This window comes from Acipenser ruthenus, unplaced genomic scaffold (genome assembly GCF_902713425.1).
Source record: "Acipenser ruthenus unplaced genomic scaffold, fAciRut3.2 maternal haplotype, whole genome shotgun sequence".
Lineage (NCBI taxonomy): Eukaryota > Metazoa > Chordata > Actinopteri > Acipenseriformes > Acipenseridae > Acipenser > Acipenser ruthenus.
In genome coordinates this window covers 42,589-65,000 of record NW_026708302.1, presented here as the reverse complement: position 1 = coordinate 65,000, position 22,412 = coordinate 42,589, and the positions used below count along the sequence as shown (strand labels likewise).

At 44.6% G+C, this 22,412-nt stretch overlaps 1 protein-coding gene across 1 annotated transcript; it reads left to right on the top strand.

Moving 5' to 3' along the window:
* The first annotated feature begins 5,196 nt into the window (after positions 1-5,196).
* Positions 5,197-7,206, top strand: LOC117966753 (apelin receptor B-like). The gene has a single exon (XM_034913407.2). The coding sequence runs from the start codon at positions 5,678-5,680 to the stop codon at positions 7,013-7,015; it is 1,338 nt and encodes a 445-aa protein (XP_034769298.2). The 5' UTR covers positions 5,197-5,677; the 3' UTR covers positions 7,016-7,206.
* Positions 7,207-22,412: the final 15,206 nt, after the last annotated feature.

Below are 22,412 nucleotides of genomic sequence, written 5' to 3'. Positions count from 1 at the left end.
TTACAATGTAATTCCAGTCCAGTCCAGTCTAGTGATAGTAAACTGCAGTTACAATGTAATTCCAGTCTAGTCTAGTGATATTAAACTGCAGTTACAATGTAATTCCAGTCCAGTCTAGTGATATTAAACTGCAGTTACAATGTAATTCCAGTCCAGTCTAGAGATATTAAACTGCAGTTACAATGTAATTCCAGTCCAGTCCAGTCTAGTGATATTAAACTGCAGTTACAATGTAATTCCAGTCCAGTCCAGTCTAGTGATATTAAACTGCAGTTACAATGTAATTCCAGTCCAGTCTAGTGATATTAAACTGCAGTTACAATGTAATTCCAGTCCAGTCTAGTGATATTAAACTGCAGTTACAATGTAATTCCAGTCCAGTCTAGTGATATTAAACTGCAGTTACAATGTAATTCCAGTCCAGTCTAGTGATATTAAACTGCAGTTACAATGTAATTCCAGTCCAGACCAGTCTAGTGATATTAAACTGCAGTTACAATGTAATTCCAGTCCAGTCTAGTGATATTAAACTGCAGTTACAATGTAATTCCAGTCCAGTCTAGTGATATTAAACTGCAGTTACAATGTAATTCCAGTCCAGTCTAGTGATATTAAACTGCAGTTACAATGTAATTCCAGTCCAGTCTAGTGATATTAAACTGCAGTTACAATGTAATTCCAGTCCAGTCTAGTCTAGTGATATTAAACTGCAGTTACAATGTAATTCCAGTCCAGTCTAGTGATATTAAACTGCAGTTACAATGTAATTCCAGTCCAGTCTAGTGATATTAAACTGCAGTTACAATGTAATTCCAGTCCAGTCTAGTGATATTAAACTGCAGGGATGGGAATCAGACTCCCGCTGCACAGCAGTGTGATCCGGTCCTGGTTTCACTAGGAGTTTAATAATAAGACACACCTGAGCTTGTTACCTAGACACACTGGGGCTGATCAAGCTGGTAGTAAAACCTGGACTGGATCACACTGCTGTGCAATAGGAGTCTGATTACCAGCCCTGCAATGTAATTCCAGTCCAGTCTAGTGATATTAAACTGCAGTTACAATGTAATTCCAGTCTAGTCTAGTGATATTAAACTGCAGTTACAATGTAATTCCAGTCTAGTCTAGATATTAAACTGCAGTTACAATGTAATTCCAGTCCAGTCCAGTCTAGTGATATTAAACTGCAGTTACAATGTAATTCCAGTCCAGTCTAGTGATATTAAACTGCAGTTACAATGTAATTCCAGTCCAGTCTAGTCTAGTGATATTAAACTGCAGTTACAATGTAATTCCAGTCCAGTCTAGTCTAGTGATATTAAACTGCAGTTACAATGTAATTCCAGTCCAGTCTAGTGATATTAAACTGCAGTTACATTGTAATTCCAGTCTAGTCTAGTGATATTAAACTGCAGTTACAATGTAATTCCAGTCCAGTCTAGTGATATTAAACTGCAGTTACAATGTAATTCCAGTCCAGTCTAGTGATATTAAACTGCAGTTACAATGTAATTCCAGTCCAGTCTAGTGATATTAAACTGCAGTTACAATGTAATTCCAGTCCAGTCCAGTCTAGTGATATTAAACTTCAGTTACAATGTAATTCCAGTCCAGTCTAGTGATATTAAACTGCAGTTACAATGTAATTCCAGTCCAGTCTAGTGATATTAAACTGCAGTTACAATGTAATTCCAGTCCAGTCTAGTGATATTAAACTGCAGTTACAATGTAATTCCAGTCCAGTCTAGTGATATTAAACTGCAGTTACAATGTAATTCCAGTCCAGTCTAGTGATATTAAACTGCAGTTACAATGTAATTCCAGTCCAGTCTAGTGATATTAAACTGCAGCTACAATGTAATTCCAGTCCAGTCTAGTGATATTAAACTGCAGTTACAATGTAATTCCAGTCTAGTCTAGTGATATTAAACTGCAGTTACAATGTAATTCCAGTCTAGTCTAGTGATATTAAACTGCAGTTACAATGTAATTCCAGTCCAGTCCAGTCTAGTGATATTAAACTGCAGTTACAATGTAATTCCAGTCCAGTCTAGTGATATTAAACTGCAGTTACAATGTAATTCCAGTCCAGTCTAGTCTAGTGATATTAAACTGCAGTTACAATGTAATTCCAGTCCAGTCTAGTGATATTAAACTGCAGTTACAATGTAATTCCAGTCTAGTCTAGTGATATTAAACTGCAGTTACAATGTAATTCCAGTCCAGTCTAGTGATATTAAACTGCAGTTACAATGTAATTCCAGTCCAGTCTAGTGATATTAAACTGCAGTTACAATGTAATTCCAGTCCAGTCTAGTGATATTAAACTGCAGGGATGGGAATCAGACTCCCGCTGCACAGCAGTGTGATCCGGTCCTGGTTTCACTAGGAGTTTAATAATAAGACACACCTGAGCTTGTTAGCTAGACACACTGGGGGCTGATCAAGCTGGTAGTAAAACCTGGAATGGGTGACACTGCTGTGCAATAGGAGTCTGATTACCAGCCCTGCAATGTAATTCCAGTCCAGTCTAGTGATATTAAACTGCAGTTACAATGTAATTCCAGTCCAGTCTAGTCTAGTGATATTAAACTGCAGTTACAATGTAATTCCAGTCCAGTCTAGTGATATTAAACTGCAGTTACAATGTAATTCCAGTCCAGTCTAGTCTAGTGATATTAAACTGCAGTTACAATGTAATTCCAGTCCAGTCTAGTGATATTAAACTGCAGTTACAATGTAATTCCAGTCCAGTCTAGTGATATTAAACTGCAGTTACAATGTAATTCCAGTCTAGTCTAGTGATATTAAACTGCAGTTACAATGTAATTCCAGTCCAGTCTAGTGATATTAAACTGCAGTTACAATGTAATTCCAGTCCAGTCTAGTGATATTAAACTGCAGTTACAATGTAATTCCAGTCCAGTCTAGTCTAGTGATATTAAACTGCAGTTACAATGTAATTCCAGTCCAGTCCAGTCTAGTGATATTAAACTGCAGTTACAATGTAATTCCAGTCCAGTCTAGTGATATTAAACTGCAGTTACAATGTAATTCCAGTCCAGTCCAGTCTAGTGATATTAAACTGCAGTTACAATGTAATTCCAGTCCAGTCCAGTCTAGTGATATTAAACTGCAGTTACAATGTAATTCCAGTCCAGTCTAGTCTAGTGATATTAAACTGCAGTTACAATGTAATTCCAGTCCAGTCTAGTGATATTAAACTGCAGTTACAATGTAATTCCAGTCCAGTCTAGTCTAGTGATATTAAACTGCAGTTACAATGTAATTCCAGTCCAGTCTAGTGATATTAAACTGCAGTTACAATGTAATTCCAGTCCAGTCCAGTCTAGTGATATTAAACTGCAGTTACAATGTAATTCCAGTCCAGTCTAGTGATATTAAACTGCAGTTACAATGTAATTCCAGACAGAAGCATTTATAAATAATACATTTACTTTACAGTTGGAGAAGGTTGGTTTTTCACAGATGGGTTGAATTGATGTGTGTGTGTGTGGTGGGGGGGGGGGGAGGAGGGAGGGGGGGTAATTGCTGTGGTTAATTTAAGTGGGTGGTCCTGTTAAGTTTCCCTGGTTGTTTTAGTGAAGGGAGGCGACAGAGAGAGAGAGAGAGAGAGAGAGAGAGAGAGAGAGAGAAAGTGTGTGACTCAGATTCACTTCTTCAATCGCACAGTTCAGAGACAGAGACTGAGACACACACCCAACATCTGAAGCAGAACAACTCCCTCGAACAAACTAGAGGAAGGAGAGGAGAGAGGAGTGTGTGTGAAAGAAGTCAAGATTAAGGAATTTCAGCAAGTTTTACACAATCAAGGTGAGGCTGATGTTTTTAATGCGTTTGTATTTGCTGTTGAACTTTATCAGGAGTAACTTTGCAGACAATTGTTTTTTAAATAGTTTTAGTGTCTTTATATATATATATATATATGCTTTGATATTGATGCGATCCAGCCCTCTGAAATGTCTTTATAATATACAGCGCTAGACCCTGATATTGATGCGATCCAGCCCTCTGAAATGTCTTTATAATATACAGCGCTAGACCCTGATATTGATGCGATCCAGCCCTCTGAAATGTCTTTATAATATACAGCGCTAGACCCTGATATTGATGCGATCCAGCCCTCTGAAATGTCTTTATAATATACAGCGCTAGACCCTGATATTGATGCGATCCAGCCCTCTGAAATGTCTTTATAATATACAGCGCTAGACCCTGATATTGATGCGATCCAGCCCTCTGAAATGTCTTTATAATATACAGCACTAGACCCTGATATTGATGTGATCCAGCCCTCTGAAATGTCTTTATAATATACAGCGCTAGACCCTGATATTGATGCGATCCAGCCCTCTGAAATGTCTTTATAATATACAGCACTAGACCCTGATATCGATGCGATCCAGCCCTCTGAAATGTCTTTATAATATACAGCACTAGACCCTGATATTGATGCGATCCAGCCCTCTGAAATGTCTTTATTATATACAGCACTAGACCCTGATATCGATGCGATCCAGCCCTCTGAAATGTCTTTATAATATACAGCACTAGACCCTGATATTGATGCAATCCAGCCCTCTGAAATGTCTTTATAATATACAGTGCTAGACCCTGATATTGATGCGATCCAGCCCTCTGAAATGTCTTTATAATATACAGCACTAGACCCTGATATTGATGTGATCCAGCCCTCTGAAATGTCTTTATAATATACAGCGCTAGACCCTGATATTGATGCGATCCAGCCCTCTGAAATGTCTTTATAATATACAGTGCTAGACCCTGATATTGATGCGATCCAGCCCTGATATCATGTTGTAGTTTCTTTTGATGTTAAATAAATGGATCTTAATTATGTTTATACAGTTTTTCGTTTTTAATGATGTCTCAATCCTATAACTCTCAGGGATGCTAAATGTTTGGCCGCAGCTGCAGTTCAGCGATTAATAGATTATGTTTGTTTGTTTGTTTGTTCTTTTAGAGTCCTGCGCTGAGGAGAGACAGAGAGGAGGAGTCACGTCTGCACCGAGTGATAAAGAGAGAGAGAGAGAGAGAGACACACAGAGAGATAGACAGAGAGAGAGAGAGACAGAGAGAAAGACACACAGAGAAAGCAAGAGAGAGTGAGAGACACACACAAAGAGAGCGAGAGAGACACACAAAGAGCGAGAGACAGATAGAGACAGACAGAGAGATAGACAGAGAGAGACATACAGAGACAGAGAGACATACAGAGAGAGAGAGACAGACAGAGATAGACAGAGAGAGACATACAGAGAGATAGACAGACAGAGATAGACACAGAGAGCGAGAGAGACACACAAAGAGAGCGAGAGAGACATACAGAGAGAGAGAGAGACAGACAGATATAGACAGAGAGAGACATACAGAGAGATAGACAGACAGAGATAGACAGAGAGAGACAGACAGAGAGAGAGATAGACAAAGAGAGACAGAGAGAGACACACAGAGAGAGCGAGAGAGAGTGAGAGAGAGAGAGACACAGAGAGCGAGAGAGACACACAGAGAGACAGACAGAGAGAGCGAGAGAGAGACAGACAGACAGACACTCTCATTTTATTTCAAGTCGGTGGGCAGACACACCGATCTCTCCAGACAGACAGACAGCCTGACTCCTCCCTCTCTCCCCGCCATGCCCCGCCCATCCAACCACAGCGCCTGGCTCCTCCCGGGGGCGGAGCCCACAAACCACACCCCCTCCCAGCTCCCGCCCCCCTCGGACTGTGACTACGCAGACTGGGCTCCCAGCCTCGCCATCATCCCCTCCATCTACCTGCTGGCCTTCGCCGTGGGCTCCCTGGGCAACGGGCTGGTCCTGAGAGCCTACCTGCCCTGGAGAGGAAAGAGGAACGGGCCCCGGGAGAGCCTCCAGCGACGGGGGGGCCCGGGAGGCAGGAGCAGGGGCCTGACTCACGCCTTCATCGCCAGCCTGGCCCTGGCCGACCTCTCCTTCGTCTTCACCCTGCCCCTGTGGGCCGCCTACACGGCCCTGGGTTACCACTGGCCCTTCGGAGCGGCTCTGTGCAAGCTCAGCAGCTACCTGGCAGTCATCAACATGTACGCCAGCGTGTTCTCCCTCACCGGCCTCAGCGTGGAGCGTTACCTCGCCGTCGTCCGCTCCCTCTCCGCGGGGGCTGGGGGGAGAGCGGGCCGGGAGAGGGGGTCCTGGCTCGGGCTGGCCCCCGTCCTCTGCGTCTGGGCGCTGGCTGCCGTTTTGGGGCTGCCCGCCTTGGTCTTCCGGACGGTGAAGAGTCACACTTTCGGGGATTATGACGAGGAAGAAAGGGAGGGGGAGGGAGGGCAGGAGTCCAGGGTCTCTCACACTGCCTGCGAAATGGACTACTCCCTCGCCTCCTCCTCCCCCTCCGCCGAAGCGGGGTGGAACGCTGTTTTGGGGCTCACCTCCACGATGCTGGGGTTCCTCCTGCCCCTGACGGTCATGCTGCTCTGCTATTGGTCAGTGGGGCTGGCCGTGTCAAGGCACTTCGGCCGACGGGGAGAGGGGAAAACCGGGAGGGGGGACTCGCGGAACCGCAGACAGCAGAGGAGGCTGTTGAGCATAATCGCGACTCTGGTGGCGGCGTTCGCTCTGTGCTGGCTGCCCTACCACGTCAACAAGATCCTCTCCGTCATGACCGAGCTGGAGGCGCTGCCCTACGCCTGCTCCTTCGACCGCTTCCTGCTGCTGGCCCACCCCTATGCCACCTGCCTGGCGTACGTCAACAGCTGCCTCAACCCGCTGCTCTATGCCTACCTGGACCCCGCCTTCCGACGGAGCTGCGCCGCTCTGATTGGCTGCTGCCGCCCAAGCCCCGCCTTCAAAGCGAAAATCGCGGCTGTCAGGAGAGGAGGGGGGCGCGGGGCAGGGGAGCGGTCCAGCGCGAGCGGGGGAGGAGCGTCCGAGGAGAGGAGGGACTGTCAGGAGACGGAGATTCCGCCGTCGCCCCCGGTTACCGTCTGTCACGTTTAGGCACGTTTCTTTTAGGGGAGGGAAATGCAATGTGCATAGATGTATATATTTGCTTGTATGTATATATGTGTGTGTGTAGATAGTGTAGATAGATTTGAAAGTTTGCTGGCCCCTGTGTTGACAGCTGAAGATGAAGGGATTTTGTATCGAAACGTCCTGAAATAAACAATTTTTGTTTTCAAATTATTCAATTCTTTTGTGTACATGTCATTAAAAAAATGTCATTTATATATATTTGGGTTTTTTACTTTATAATCCATTGCATAGTACACTGCTTACACAGACAGCGATCTTAAACTGCAGTTACAATGCAATTCAAAATGATTATAAAGATGATCTTAAACTGCAGTTACAATGCAATTCAAAATGATTATAAAGATGATCTTAAACTGCAGTTACAATGCAATTCAAAATGATTATAAAGATGATCTCAAACTGCAGTTACAATGCAATTCAAAATGATTATAAAACTGCAGTTACAATGCAATTCAAAATGATTATAAAGATGATCTTAAACTGCAGTTACAATGCAATTCAAAATGATTATAAAGATAATCTTTAGAAAGAGAGGGGAGAGAAGAGAGGAAGAGGGGGAGAGAGGGAGAGAGGGGAGAGAGGAAGAGAGGAAGAGAGGAGAGAAAGGAAGAGGGGGAGAGAGAGGAAGAGAGGGAGAGAGAGGAGGGAGAGGAGAGAGGGGAGAGAGAGGAAGAGAGGGGGAGAGAGGAGAAAGGTTAGAAAGGAGAGAGGGGGAGAGGAAGAGAGGGGGAGAGAGGAGAGAGAGGGGGGAGAGAGGAGAGGAGAGAGGAAGACAGGAGAGAGGGGAGAGGAGAAAGGAGAGAGGGGAGGGGGAGAGAGAGAGGAGTGGAAAGGGGGAGGTGGGGAGAGATTTCAAAAAGAGCTCTGAAACAGACTTTCTAAGTGTAAAAAGCTGTCAATCTGTGTGTGTGTTGTATGATTATGAAGATTATTATTTTTAGCATCGTTCTCTTTTTCTCTCACGGTCTGCCGGCCAAACAAAAATCCAGACGGAACAAATAAAGAGAGAAACAGACGGTGACTCTGTGCGTGAAAATCTCCAAATCCCACGACGAACGCACCCTGAGCGTCAGGGAGCGGACTCGAACCCGGCCCACGATGCGATGCCACACAACACCTGCCGTTTATACCAGCCCCCTCACTGACAAGCAGAGCTTATAAAACTAAGCGACTGATCTTTATTAAAAGAAGCGAGAATGAGAAAATAAATCACGTTTTTCCAGCTGGACGCGCTTCATTATTGAGTGAATGTGTTTATTGTATTAATACAGGAGGCGTCGCTTCTGCTTTCACAAGATTTCAAATCCTGGGTAGAATTTGGTGGTGGGGGGGGGGGGGGGGTGAAGATGGAGTTGGGAGTTTGCTGGGATGGGGGGAGGAGGGGTGGGGGGGAGGGTGAGAGGGGGTGGAGTGATCATTAAGCACACAGCTGGTTGTTATACTTCAGTGCTAACGACATTATTTGCTCGGATCCAGTTTCACGAAGGAGGCATTTCCCACACAAGAATTTCCCACACAAGGACCCAGGGTGTTCCCTTTCTTTCTTTCTTTCTTTCTTTCTTTCTTTCTTTCTTTCTTTCTTTCTTTCTTTCACATGCTTTCTCTTTCTCTCCCTTCTGAAGCTCATATTGGGTACAGTTAGCATAGGGAAAACACTGTGAAGCATTGTAAAGCACAGAGAGGTCTTGTAAAGCATAGGGAAGCATTGTAAAGCACAGAGAGGGCTGGTAAAGCATAGGGAAGCATTGTAAAGCACAGAGAGGTCTGGTAAAGCATAGGGAAGCATTGTAAAGCACAGAGAGGTCTGGTAAAGCATAGGGAAGCATTGTAAAGCACAGAGAGGTGTGGTAAAGCATAGGGAAGCATTGTAAAGCACAGAGAGGTCTGGTAAAGCATAGGGAAGCATTGTAAAGCACAGAGAGGTCTGGTAAAGCATAGGGAAGCATTGTAAAGCACAGAGAGGTCTGGTAAAGCATAGGGAAGCATTGTAAAGCACAGAGAGGTCTGGTAAAGCATAGGGAAGCATTGTAAAGCACAGAGAGGTCTGGTAAAGCAAAGGGAAGCATTGTAAAGCACAGAGAGGTCTGGTAAAGCATAGGGAAGCATTGTAAAGCACAGAGAGGTCTGGTAAAGCATAGGGAAGCATTGTGAAGCACAGAGAGGTCTGGTAAAGCATAGGGAAGCATTGTAAAGCACAGAGAGGTGTGGTAAAGCATAGGGAAGCATTGTAAAGCACAGAGAGGTCTGGTAAAGCATAGGGAAGCATTGTAAAGCACAGAGAGGTGTGGTAAAGCATAGGGAAGCATTGTAAAGCACAGAGAGGTCTGGTAAAGCATAGGGTTAGGGTTTGAATAGGATGTCTCTCTTTCACAGTTGGTTGTAAGCTGTGTTCTGTTGTCTTGCGCACACAATGTCATTACAAGGTTACAAGCTGGGAAAGTTACACACAGAGTGAGTGAGTGAGTGAGTGAGTGAGTGTGCACACAAACAGAGCAGCGAGGCGATCAAACAGGGCTGTGTGTGCAGGGGGGGGCGGGGGGGTTAATGGGGCTTCTGTTCAAACGCAAAATAGAAAGACAAACACACACTGAGACACACACAGACACAGACACACACACAGACACACTGAGGCAATTCCACACACTGAGACACACACATACAGACACACACTGAAACACGCAGAGACAGACACACACTGAAACGCACACACACATTTGGTTGTCAGATTTCAAGGTACTAAGAGGCTACCAAAACTGGAAACAGATCTCCAATTAATTAACAGGTTTAGTTACTTTCGCTGATCATCTTTAAAATCCATTCTCTCACCTCTTATTAACTTTATTAACATGATCACCGGCCCCTCCCTTTAAAGGAGCGCTGACCATCTTTAAAATCCATTCTCTCACCTCTTATTAGCTTTATTAACATGATCACCGGCCCCTCCCTTTAAAGGAGCGCTGACCATCTTTAAAATCCATTCTCTCACCTCTTATTAGCTTTATTAACATGATCACCGGCCCCTCCCTTTAAAGGAGCGCTGACCATCTTTAAAATCCATTCTCTCACCTCTTATTAGCTTTATTAACATGATCACCGGCCCCTCCCTTTAAAGGAGCGCTGACCATCTTTAAAATCCATTCTCTCACCTCTTATTAGCTTTATTAACATGATCACCGGCCCCTCCCTTTAAAGGAGCGCTGACCATCTTTAAAATCCATTCTCTCACCTCTTATTAGCTTTATTAACAGGATCACCGGCCCCTCCCTTTAAAGGAGCGCTGACCATCTTTAAAATCCATTCTCTCACCTCTTATTAGCTTTATTAACATGATCACCGGCCCCTCCCTTTAAAGGAGCGCTGACCATCTTTAAAATCCATTCTCTCACCTCTTATTAGCTTTATTAACATGATCACCGGCCCCTCCCTTTAAAGGAGCGTTGACCATCTTTAAAATCCATTCTCTCACCTCTTATTAGCTTTATTAACATGATCACCGGCCCCTCCCTTTAAAGGAGCGTTGACCATCTTTAAAATCCATTCTCTCACCTCTTATTAGCTTTATTAACATGATCACCGACCCCTCCCTTTAAAGGAGCGCTGACCATCTTTAAAATCCATTCTCTCACCTCTTATTAGCTTTATTAACATGATCACTGACCCCTCCCTTTAAAGGAGCGCTGACCATCTTTAAAATCCATTCTCTCACCTCTTATTAACTTTATTAACATAATCACTGACCCCTCCCTTTAAAGGAGCGCTGACCATCTTTAAAATCCATTCTCTCACCTCTTATTAGCTTTATTAACATGATCACTGACCCCTCCCTTTAAAGGAGCGCTGACCATCTTTAAAATCCATTCTCTCACCTCTTATTAGCTTTATTAACATGATCACTGACCCCTCCCTTTAAAGGAGCGCTGACCATCTTTAAAATCCATTCTCTCACCTCTTATTAGCTTTATTAACATGATCACCGGCCCCTCCCTTTAAAGGAGCGCTGACCATCTTTAAAATCCATTCTCTCACCTCTTATTAGCTTTATTAACATGATCACCGGCCCCTCCCTTTAAAGGAGCGCTGACCATCTTTAAAATCCATTCTCTCACCTCTTATTAGCTTTATTTTGTCTCAGTGTGTGTGTGTCTCAGTGTGAGTGTGTGTCTTAGTGTGTGTGTGTGTGTCTCAGTGTGTGTGTGTGTCTCAGTGTGTGTGTGTGTCTCAGTGTGTGTCTCTCAGTTTGTGTGTGTGTGTCTCAGTGTGTGTGTGTCTCAGTGAGTGTGTGTGTGTCTCTCAGTGTGTGTGTGTGTCTCAGTGTGTGTGTCTCAGTGAGTGTGTGTGTGTCTCAGTGTGAGTGTGTCTCAGTGTGTGTGTCTCAGTGAGTGTGTGTGTGTGTCTCAGTGTATGTGTGTGTCTCAGTGTATGTGTCTCAGTGTGTGTCTCTCACTTTGTGTGTGTGTGTCTCTCAGTTTGTGTGTGTGTGTGTCTCAGTGTGAGTGTGTGTCTCAGTGTGTGTGTCTCAGTGAGTGTGTGTGTGTCTCTCAGTGTGTGTGTGTGTCTCAGTGTGAGTGTGTGTCTCAGTGTGAGTGTGTCTCAGTGAGTGTGTGTGTGTCTCAGTGTGTGTGTCTCAGTGAGTGTGTGTGTGTTTCTCAGTGTGTGTGTCTCAGTGTGTGTCTCAGTGTGTGTGTCTCAGTGAGTGTGTGTGTGTCTCTCAGTGTGTGTGTCTCAGTGTGTGTCTCAGTGTGTGTGTGTGTCTCAGTGAGTGTGTGTCTCAGTGTGAGTGTATTTCCTCTATGGAGTGTTTCACAGTTATGAATGATGGATTACACTGAAAGGGCTGCATCTAATTGAGAATGATTTTAAACACAGCTGTGTGTCTCTATCTCTCTCCAGACAGGCAGAGGAAATGAATCACCAGGAACCACAGCACAGGGAGGCAGGGCAGTGTGCTGACAAGAGGGGGTAGAGGAGAGAGGGGAGAGAGGAGAGGGGGAGAGAGAGAGAGAGAGGGGAGGAATAGGGGGGAGAGAGGGAGAGAGGAGAGGAGAGAGAAGAGAGAGGAAGAGAGGAGAGAGAGGAAGAGGGGGAGAGAGGGGAGAGAGAGGAAGAGAAGAGAAGAGAGAGGGGGAGAGAGGAGAGAAGGGGAGAGGGAGAGAGGAAGAGAGGAGAGAGATGAGAGAGAGAGGAAGAGAGGGGGGAGAGAGGAGAGAGAGGAAGAGAGGGGAGAGAGAGGAGGGAGGAGAGAGGAAGAGAGGGGGAGAGAGAGGAGAACGACAGCCACGTTATTTAAAGAGATGCAGCAGAGCGAGGGGGACGCGCCACGCTGGGTTTATCTGAACCCCTCTGCTTCCTCTTCATTAAAACGCTTCTCTGCTAACCTGACTTTCTCTCTCAGTCTCTTCTAGTTTGGGAGTTTCAGATCCAGTGAAGTTCTGGATGACGAAGGCATTGAAACTCCGGTCTCTGCTAACCTGTCTCTCTCAGCCTCCTCCAGTTCAGTCGGACGCAGGGCTGGGAGTCGTTGCTGATGATAGTCTGGCAGCAGTCCTGTGACCCTCGCTGCAGTTCAGGGAGGAAGGAAGGAAGGAGAGAGCGGGCCGATGTTTATGAAAAGCTTTATCTCGTTCATCCATCAAGCAGAATCCCTGGCAGACAAATTTAAAACATCACAAACACACACACACATCTGCAGAGCAAACTCCTGGCTCCTGATCATTTCAATAATAATACTAGACTTCATTGAGGGGAGCTCTGAACCCCAGGACTGGGTGCAGCAGCAGCAGCAGCAGGGCTAGTGTGAGTTTGTAACCCTGCTCAAACTCCTGGCTCCTGATCATTTCAATATTAATAATAATAATACTAGACTTCATTGAGGGGAGCTCTGAACCCCAGGACTGGCTGCAGCAGCAGCAGCAGGGCTAGTGTGAGTTTGTAACCCTGCTCAAACTCCAGGCTCCTTATCATTTCAATATTAACTTGACTTGATTTCTCTGTTGCGCTCGGGAAAGGGTAATTAAAAGAACAATGAATCCTGCTGGTTTTGATTCACTTTGTTTCCTGAAATAGGATTTTTTTTCTTGTCTGTTTTTCACAGGATATAAATTTAAAAAAAACCAAAAACACAATAGCAACTTGTCCCTTCTCGGAACACAAAGACAGGAAGTGCTTCCCTGCTTCCTGTTTGTCAGCAGCCCCTCTTCCCTGTTTCTAAAGATAAAGGTCTCAGATTCAACCACAGAGATTAAAAGACTCAAATCTGCTAAGATTTTTTTTTTAATGGTTTGATTTTTCACAGTCGAGGTGCAGCGGTTTAAAAGGTTCCCCCCGGCAACTTCCTGTCAATTTAACTGCTTGCTTGTGGAAGTTGGATATGGGGGGTGGGGAACCAAAATTTTAAGGAGGGGGGCTTTTTTTACTGCTGCACCAAGACTCAAATCTGTTAGGATTTGAATGGTTTGGTTTTTCGCAGGTCGAGGTGCAGCGGTTTAAACGGTCCCCCTCTGACAACTTCCTGTCAACTGAACTGCTCGCTTGCTCTAATTGTATTGCAGTGCCAGACAGAATCGACTACAGATAAAACTCTGAATGTATTAAGAAATAATAAAATAAATTATTTGAAAATCTCTCTCTCTCTCTCTGTATTCTGATTTTTCTGCCGTTTAACAATATTTGGTGTAAATAAAGAAAAAAGAGAAGGAACGAGGGAAAGAAAGAGTGAAAGAAAAAGAAAGAAAGAAAAAGAAAGAGAGAGACAGCGCTGGGCTGCAGTGTGGAAGGCAGTGGGTTCGAGGAGCTCAGTGGTTAGGGTGCTGGGCTGCAGTGTGGAAGGCACCGGGTTTGAGGAGCTCAGTGGTTAGGGTGCTGGGCTGCAGTGTGGAAGGCAGCGGGTTCGAGGAGCTCAGTGGTTAGGGTGCTGGGCTGCAGTGTGGAAGGCAGCGGGTTCGAGGAGCTCAGTGGTTAGGGTGCTGGGCTGCAGTGTGGAAGGCAGCGGGTTCGAGGAGCTCAGTGGTTAGGGTGCTGGGCTGCAGTGTGGAAGACAGCGGGTTTGAGGAGCTCAGTGGTTAGGGTGCTGGGCTGCAGTGTGGAAGGCAGCGGGTTCGAGGAGCTCAGTGGTTAGGGTGTTGGGCTGCAGTGTGGAAGGCAGCGGGTTTGAGGAGCTCAGTGGTTAGGGTGCTGGGCTGCAGTGTGGAAGGCAGTGGGTTTGAGGAGCTCAGTGGTTAGGGTGCTGGGCTGCAGTGTGGAAGGCAGCGGGTTTGAGGAGCTCAGTGGTTAGGGTACTGGGCTGCAGTGTGGAAGGCAGCGGGTTCGAGGAGCTCAGTGGTTAGGGTGCTGGGCTGCAGTGTGGAAGGCAGCGGGTTTGAGGAGCTCAGTGGTTAGGGTGCTGGGCTGCAGTGTGGAAGGCAGTGGGTTTGAGGAGCTCAGTGGTTAGGGTGCTGGGCTGCAGTGTGGAAGGCAGTGGGTTTGAGGAGCTCAGTGGTTAGGGTGCTGGGCTGCAGTGTGGAAGGCAGCGGGTTTGAGGAGCTCAGTGGTTAGGGTGCTGGGTTGCAGTGTGGAAGGCAATGGGTTTGAGGAGCTCAGTGGTTAGGGTGCTGGGCTGCAGTGTGGAAGGCAGTGGGTTTGAGGAGCTCAGTGGTTAGGGTGCTGGGCTGCAGTGTGGAAGGCAGCGGGTTTGAGGAGCTCAGTGGTTAGGGTACTGGGCTGCAGTGTGGAAGGCAGTGGGTTCGAGGAGCTCAGTGGTTAGAGAAAGACGTTTTTAATTTGTTGTCATATTTCTATTAATTAAGTAATTAATTTAATTAATATATTTATTAATTTGAACCCCGCTGTCATTACAAAAGCCCACAGCGTTGCTTAAACAAATAAATTTAGTTGAAATGTTGAAATGATTGAAATGATTTGAAGCGATAACGGTCTGTCTGTCTGTCTGTGTGTCTGTCTGTCTGTCTGTCTGTGTGTGTCTGTCTGTCTGTCTGTCTGTGTCTGTCTGTCTGTCTGTCTGTCTGTCTGTCTGTGTGTCTGTGTGTGTGTCTGTCTGTCTGTCTGTCTGTGTGTGTCTGTCTGTCTGTCTGTCTGTCTGTGTGTCTGTGTGTGTGTGTGTCTGTCTGTGTGTCTGTGTGTGTGTCTGTCTGTGTGTCTGTCTGTCTGTGTGTGACTGTCTGTCTGTCTGTCTATCTGTCTGTGTGTCTGTGTGTGTGTGTGTCTGTCTGTGTGTGTGTCTGTCTGTCTGTCTGTCTGAGCGGACTGCGCGGCGTGAGAGCGGGTCTCTGTCTGTAATCCAATCGCACGGATTTTAATTAAAGCGGCGCTGTCTATCAATCTATCAATCACAGCACGGTGGGTAAAACAAACACAAAAAAACGATTAATTATCACAGCTTCCTCCCATGCTAATCTTAAATGCGATAGAGTGCCTCACGCTACGACCGTTCACTCTCTCTCTCTCTCCTCTCATTATCTCTCCCCCTCTCTCTTTCCCTCTCTCTCTCTCCTCTCTCTCTCTCTCTCTCTCTCTCTCTCTCTCTCTCTCTCTCTCAGAGAAAATACGCGCTGGATTTTGTGCAAAAAGTCAGACTAATTGCAAAACAGAAAGTACCTTGATTTATTATTATTATTATTATTATTATTATTATTATTATTATTATTATTATTATTAATAATAAACTTTTTTATTGTTTCAAAATACAAAACAGAAATAAAGGCGCAGGTTTTTTTCTTAACCACGTGTTAAAAATGTCAGTATTTAACACACGGTTTTAAAAAAAAACCTGCGGCTTTATTTTAATCGCTAAATAAATAAATAAATTCGACCCGGTCTTTCATGCAGTCAAACCAAGTCCGCTGTCAAACTCGACACACTGCCGTTGTGAAACTGAGCCCCAGTTTCCGCCAGATTGGCTCCGGGGGTCTATAGTTTAGTTAAGTTTCACTCTTACTTCAGCGCCTCAAAAACCAACAGATTTTTAAAAATCTCTCGCGTCGCACTGGCGCCATCTCCCGTCGAGTAGCGGTATTGCACTCTCCCGAATCAAAATAATGATCAGCAGAAATAATAGGCGGGAAAGAAATGTGATCTGAAGTGAGGTCGACATCATAAAACACGCATTATGAATATTATTATTTATTTCTTAGCAGACGCCCTTATCCAGGGCGACTTACAATCGCAAGCAAATACATTTCAAGTGTTACAATACAAGTAATACAATAAGAGCAAGAAATACAATAACTTTTGTTCAAGTGTGACAAACCACAATTCAATAATACAGCAGATAATAGTGATAGTTACATCAGGATATGATTAAATAGTGATAGTTACATCAGGATGTGATTAAATACAAAGTACTACAGGTTAAGCACTTGGCAGATTACAGTATTCTGAAGTACAGGATTAAATGCAGTAAAATAGGGGGCAGATAAGAGCAAAATAAAGCACATTTACATGAAGGGTGATCGTGTTCCAGGATACAAACATTATGAATATTGTTTTTATAAATATATAAATTAATCACACAGCGAAACCGCTTGTTAGAATTGTTAACTAAATTAACCGTGTACTCTAATCAACTAATGCAAATTATTATTATTATTATTATTATTATTATTATTATTATTATTATTGTAATGTGTTTTATACATAATAATGAAGGAAAAAAACGCCTAATAAAAGCCATTTCGACCTTTTTAACTTAAAAAAAAACGCTAAGGAGAAATGCTACAATTTGAGCGGGAAAAATCCCCAACGTTTCTTTAACGCGTTGAAAAAGCAACTTTATGACGGCGGCCTGGCAGGTTTGTATAGCGAGGCTCGGAGATTAAAACCGTCCTGACCAGAAAATATTATCCAGACATGGAGCGCTTTACCGCGACGTGTCAGAGGTTCCAGTAAGTTATTATTATTATTATTATTATTATTATTATTATTATTATTATTATTACAATTTAAAATGCAATCGCTGTTACGAGACACGATATCAATTGCACGGAGCAGCTGCGGACAAACGTTTTGTATCACAGAGAATTTTAGGATTGAGATATAATTTATATATATATATATACAGCTCTGGAAAAGAGACCACTGCAAAATTATCAGTTTCTCTGGTTTTACTATTTATAGGTATGTGTTTGGGTAAAATGAACATTTTTGTTTTATTCTATAAACTACTGACAACATTTCTCCCAAATTCCAAATAAAAATATTGTCATTCAGAGCATGCATTTGCAGAAAATGACAACTGGTCAAAATAACAAAAAAGATGCAGTGTTGTCAGACCTCGAATAATGCAAAGAAAATAAGTTCATATTCATTTTTAAACAACACAATACTAAGACGCATGAAAGCTGTGCTTGAAAATCAGGGTTATTCCACCAAATATTGATTTCTGAACTCTTCCTAAGTTAAAACATTAGTATTGTGTTGTTTAAAAATGAATATGAACTTATTTTCTTTGCATTATTCGAGGTCTGACAACACTGCATCTTTTTTGTTATTTTGACCAGTTGTCATTTTCTGCAAATAAATGCTCTAAATGACGATATTTTTATTTGGAATTTGGGAGAAATGTTGTCAGTAGTTTATAAAATAAAACAAAAATGTTCATTTTACCCAAACACAAACCTATAAATAGTAAAACCAGAGAAACTGATCATTTTGCAGTGGTCTCTTAATTTTTTCCAGAGCTGTATATATATTAATAGATAACTATACGAATATAATTTAGCTGCTTTATTTAACATCATGTGATCAAAGAAAGCACAAAATTATATTGCAAAAAACTATTTTTCAATAGCTGTCAATTTTTGTTAAGTATCTGGAAAACTATACAAAGCGCTGGGTGTGGAATTCAAGATGTTAACAAGGGAACATTATTCAGCAGCTTTCATTGGACTCTATGAAGCTGAGGGAGTTCATTCTATATAGAGGGGGTGGAATTCAATATGTTAACAAGGGAACATTATTCAGCAGCTTTCATTGGACTCTATGAAGCTGAGGGAGTTCATTCTATATAGAGGGTGTGCAATTCAATATGTTAACAAGGGAACATTATTCAGCAGCTTTCATTGGACTCTATGAAGCTGAGGGAGTTCATTCTATATAGAGGGGGTGGAATTCAATATGTTAACAAGGGAACATTATTCAGCAGCTTTCATTGGACTCTATGAAGCTGAGGGAGTTCATTCTATATAGAGGGGGTGGAATTCAATATGTTAACAAGGGAACATTATTCAGCAGCTTTCATTGGACTCTATGAAGCTGAGGGAGTTCATTCTATATAGAGGGGGTGGAATTCAATATGTTAACAAGGGAACATTATTCAGCAGCTTTCATTGGACTCTATGAAGCTGAGGGAGTTCATTCTATATAGAGGGGGTGGAATTCAATATGTTAACAAGGGAACATTATTCAGCAGCTTTCATTGGACTCTATGAAGCTGAGGGAGTTCATTCTATATAGAGGGGGTGGAATTCAATATGTTAACAAGGGAACATTATTCAGCAGCTTTCATTGGACTCTATGAAGCTGAGGGAGTTCATTCTATATAGAGGGGGTGGAATTCAATATGTTAACAAGGGAACATTATTCAGCAGCTTTCATTGGACTCTATGAAGCTGAGGGAGTTCATTCTATATAGAGGGGGTGGAATTCAATATGTTAACAAGGGAACATTATTCAGCAGCTTTCATTGGACTCTATGAAGCTGAGGGAGTTCATTCTATATAGAGGGTGTGGAATTCAATATGTTAACAAGGGAACATTATTCAGCAGCTTTCATTGGACTCTATGAAGCTGAGGGAGTTCATTCTATATAGAGGGGGTGGAATTCAATATGTTAACAAGGGAACATTATTCAGCAGCTTTCACTGGACTCTATGAAGCTGAGGGAGTTCATTCTATATAGAGGGGTGGAATTCAATATGTTAACAAGGGAACATTATTCAGCAGCTTTCATTGGACTCTATGAAGCTGAGGGAGTTCATTCTATATAGAGGGGGTGGAATTCAATATGTTAACAAGGGAACATTATTCAGCAGCTTTCATTGGACTCTATGAAGCTGAGGGAGTTCATTCTATATAGAGGGGGTGGAATTCAATATGTTAACAAAGGAACATTATTCAGCAGCTTTCATTGGACTCTATGAAGCTGAGGGGGTTCATTCTATATAGAGGGTGTGTGATTCAATATGTTGACAAGGGAACATTATTCAGCAGCTTTCACTGGACTCTATGAAGCTGAGGGAGTTCATTCTATATAGAGGGGGTGGAATTCAATATGTTAACAAGGGAACATTATTCAGCAGCTTTCATTGGACTCTATGAAGCTGAGGGAGTTCATTCTATATAGAGGGGGTGGAATTCAATATGTTAACAAGGGAACATTATTCAACAGCTTTCATTGGACTCTATGAAGCTGAGGGATGTGTTTGTGTTGCAGTGTTCCTGGGTGTGTGTCAGTGTGTGTGTTTGTGTTGCAGTGTTCCTGGGTGTGTGTCAGGGTGTGTGTTTGTGTTGCAGTGTTCCTGGGTGTGTGTCAGGGTGTGTGTTTGTGTTGCAGTGTTCCTGGGTGTGTGTCAGTGTGTGTGTTTGTGTTGCAGTGTTCCTGGGTGTGTGTCAGGGTGTGTGTTTGTGTTGCAGTGTTCCTGGGTGTGTGTCAGGGTGTGTGTTTGTGTTGCAGTGTTCCTGGGTGTGTGTCAGGGTGTGTGTTTGTGTTGCAGTGTTCCTGGGTGTGTGTCAGGGTGTGTGTTTGTGTTGCAGTGTTCCTGGGTGTGTGTCAGTGTGTGTGTTTGTGTTGCAGTGTTCCTGGGTGTGTGTCAGGGTGTGTGTTTGTGTCGCAGTGTTCCTGGGTGTGTGTCAGGGTGTGTGTTTGTGTCGCAGTGTTCCTGGGTGTGTGTCAGGGTGTGTGTTTGTGTCGCAGTGTTCCTGGGTGTGTGTCAGGGTGTGTGTTTGTGTTGCAGTGTTCCTGGGTGTGTGTCAGTGTGTGTGTTTGTGTTGCAGTGTTCCTGGGTGTGTGTCAGGGTGTGTGTTTGTGTTGCAGTGTTCCTGGGTGTGTGTCAGGGTGTGTGTTTGTGTTGCAGTGTTCCTGGGTGTGTGTCAGGGTGTGTGTTTGTGTTGCAGTGTTCCTGGGTGTGTGTCAGGGTGTGTGTTTGTGTTGCAGTGTTCCTGGGTGTGTGTCAGGGTGTGTGTTTGTGTTGCAGTGTTCCTGGGTGTGTGTCAGGGTGTGTGTTTGTGTCGCAGTGTTCCTGGGTGTGTGTCAGGGTGTGTGTTTGTGTCGCAGTGTTCCTGGGTGTGTGTCAGGGTGTGTGTTTGTGTTGCAGTGTTCCTGGGTGTGTGTCAGGGTGTGTGTTTGTGTTGCAGTGTTCCTGGGTGTGTGTCAGGGTGTGTGTTTGTGTCGCAGTGTTCCTGGGTGTGTGTCAGTGTGTGTGTTTGTGTTGCAGTGTTCCTGGGTGTGTGTCAGGGTGTGTGTTTGTGTTGCAGTGTTCCTGGGTGTGTGTCAGGGTGTGTGTTTGTGTCGCAGTGTTCCTGGGTGTGTGTCAGGGTGTGTGTTTGTGTCGCAGTGTTCCTGGGTGTGTGTCAGGGTGTGTGTTTGTGTCGCAGTGTTCCTGGGTGTGTGTCAGGGTGTGTGTTTGTGTCGCAGTGTTCCTGGGTGTGTGTCAGGGTGTGTGTTTGTGTCGCAGTGTTCCTGGGTGTGTGTCAGGGTGTGTGTTTGTGTTGCAGTGTTCCTGGGTGTGTGTCAGTGTGTGTGTTTGTGTCGCAGTGTTCCTGGGTGTGTGTCAGGGTGTGTGTTTGTGTTGCAGTGTTCCTGGGTGTGTGACAGGGTGTGTGTTTGTGTTGCAGTGTTCCTGGGTGTGTGTCAGGGTGTGTGTTTGTGTCGCAGTGTTCCTGGGTGTGTGTCAGGGTGTGTGTTTGTGTTGCAGTGTTCCTGGGTGTGTGACAGGGTGTGTGTTTGTGTTGCAGTGTTCCTGGGTGTGTGACAGGGTGTGTGTTTGTGTTGCAGTGTTCCTGGGTGTGTGTCAGGGTGTGTGTTTGTGTTGCAGTGTTCCTGGGTGTGTGTCAGGGTGTGTGTTTGTGTTGCAGTGTTCCTGGGTGGGTCGCTCCTCTGCTCCAGGCTGCTTCAGGGCTGCAGAGTGACAGACAGAGACGCAGGAAAGCGTACCGGCTCATCCGACACAGACTGGTGAGGAGCGAGAACACAAACACACACACGACACAAACACACACAACACCACAACACACACAACACACTGCAACACACACACACGTACACACTACAACACAACACACAAACGACACACACACTGAAACACGACACACACACTGCAACACCACACACACAACACCACAATACAACACACACTCTACAACACAAACACACACACACAACACCACACACACACTGCAACACACACAACACACACACTGAAACACACACACAACACCACACACAACACAAACACACACACGACACACACACTACAACACAACACACACACACCCGGGAACACTGCAACACAAACACACACACGACACCACAACACACACGACACACACACTGCAACACAACACACAAGACACACACACGACACCACACACACATTGCAACAGCACACACACAACACCACACACTGCAACACAACACACACACACACACACACACTGCAATACAGTCAACACCATACAACACATACACACATATATTTTTTAAATTGTCAGTGTTATGGAAACTCCTCTGGTAAAATCTAACGGCAACCTTCACTTTGACCTCCTCCCTCCTTCTCTTCCTCTCCCCTCTCTCTCCTCCCACTTCCCTCCCTCTCCTCCCACTTCCCTCCCTCTCCTCCCATCCCCCTCTCTCCTCTCCTCACTCCACTATCTCCTCTCTCCTCTCCTCTCTCCTCCCTTCTCTCCTCTCCTATCTCCTCCCCTCTCTCCTCTTCTCTCTCCTCTCCTCTCCCCTCTCTCCTCTCTCCTCTCTCTTCCTCTCCCCTCTCTCCTCTCTCTCCGTCTCTCCTCTCTCTCCTCTCCTCTCCCCTCTTTTCCTCTCTCTCCTCTTTACTCCTCTCTCTCTCCTCTCCTCTCTCCTCTCTCTCTCTCTCCTCTCTCTCCTCTCCTCTCCTCTCTCTCTCCCCTCTCTATTCCTCTCTCTCTTTTCCTCTCTCTCCTCTCCTCTCTCAGTGGCAGGCAGGTGTTGGATTGTCTCAGACCTCCAGGCCCACCTATGTGTACCCCCCCGTGCTGAAAGAGTTAATCCGGCTGGTGTTCCCCGAGGGGGTGTGTGATTACCGGGACCCCCTCACCCCGCAGGTCAGTCCGAGCCCGAGCCTAGAACCTAGAACCAACCACCTAGAACACACTACAATAACCTAGAAGTACC

Bases quoted from the DNA above. Each gene is read 5' to 3' on its own strand.
- LOC117966753 (XM_034913407.2), top strand. From the start codon at position 5,678: ATGCCCCGCCCATCCAACCACAGCGCCTGGCTCCTCCCGGGGGCGGAG.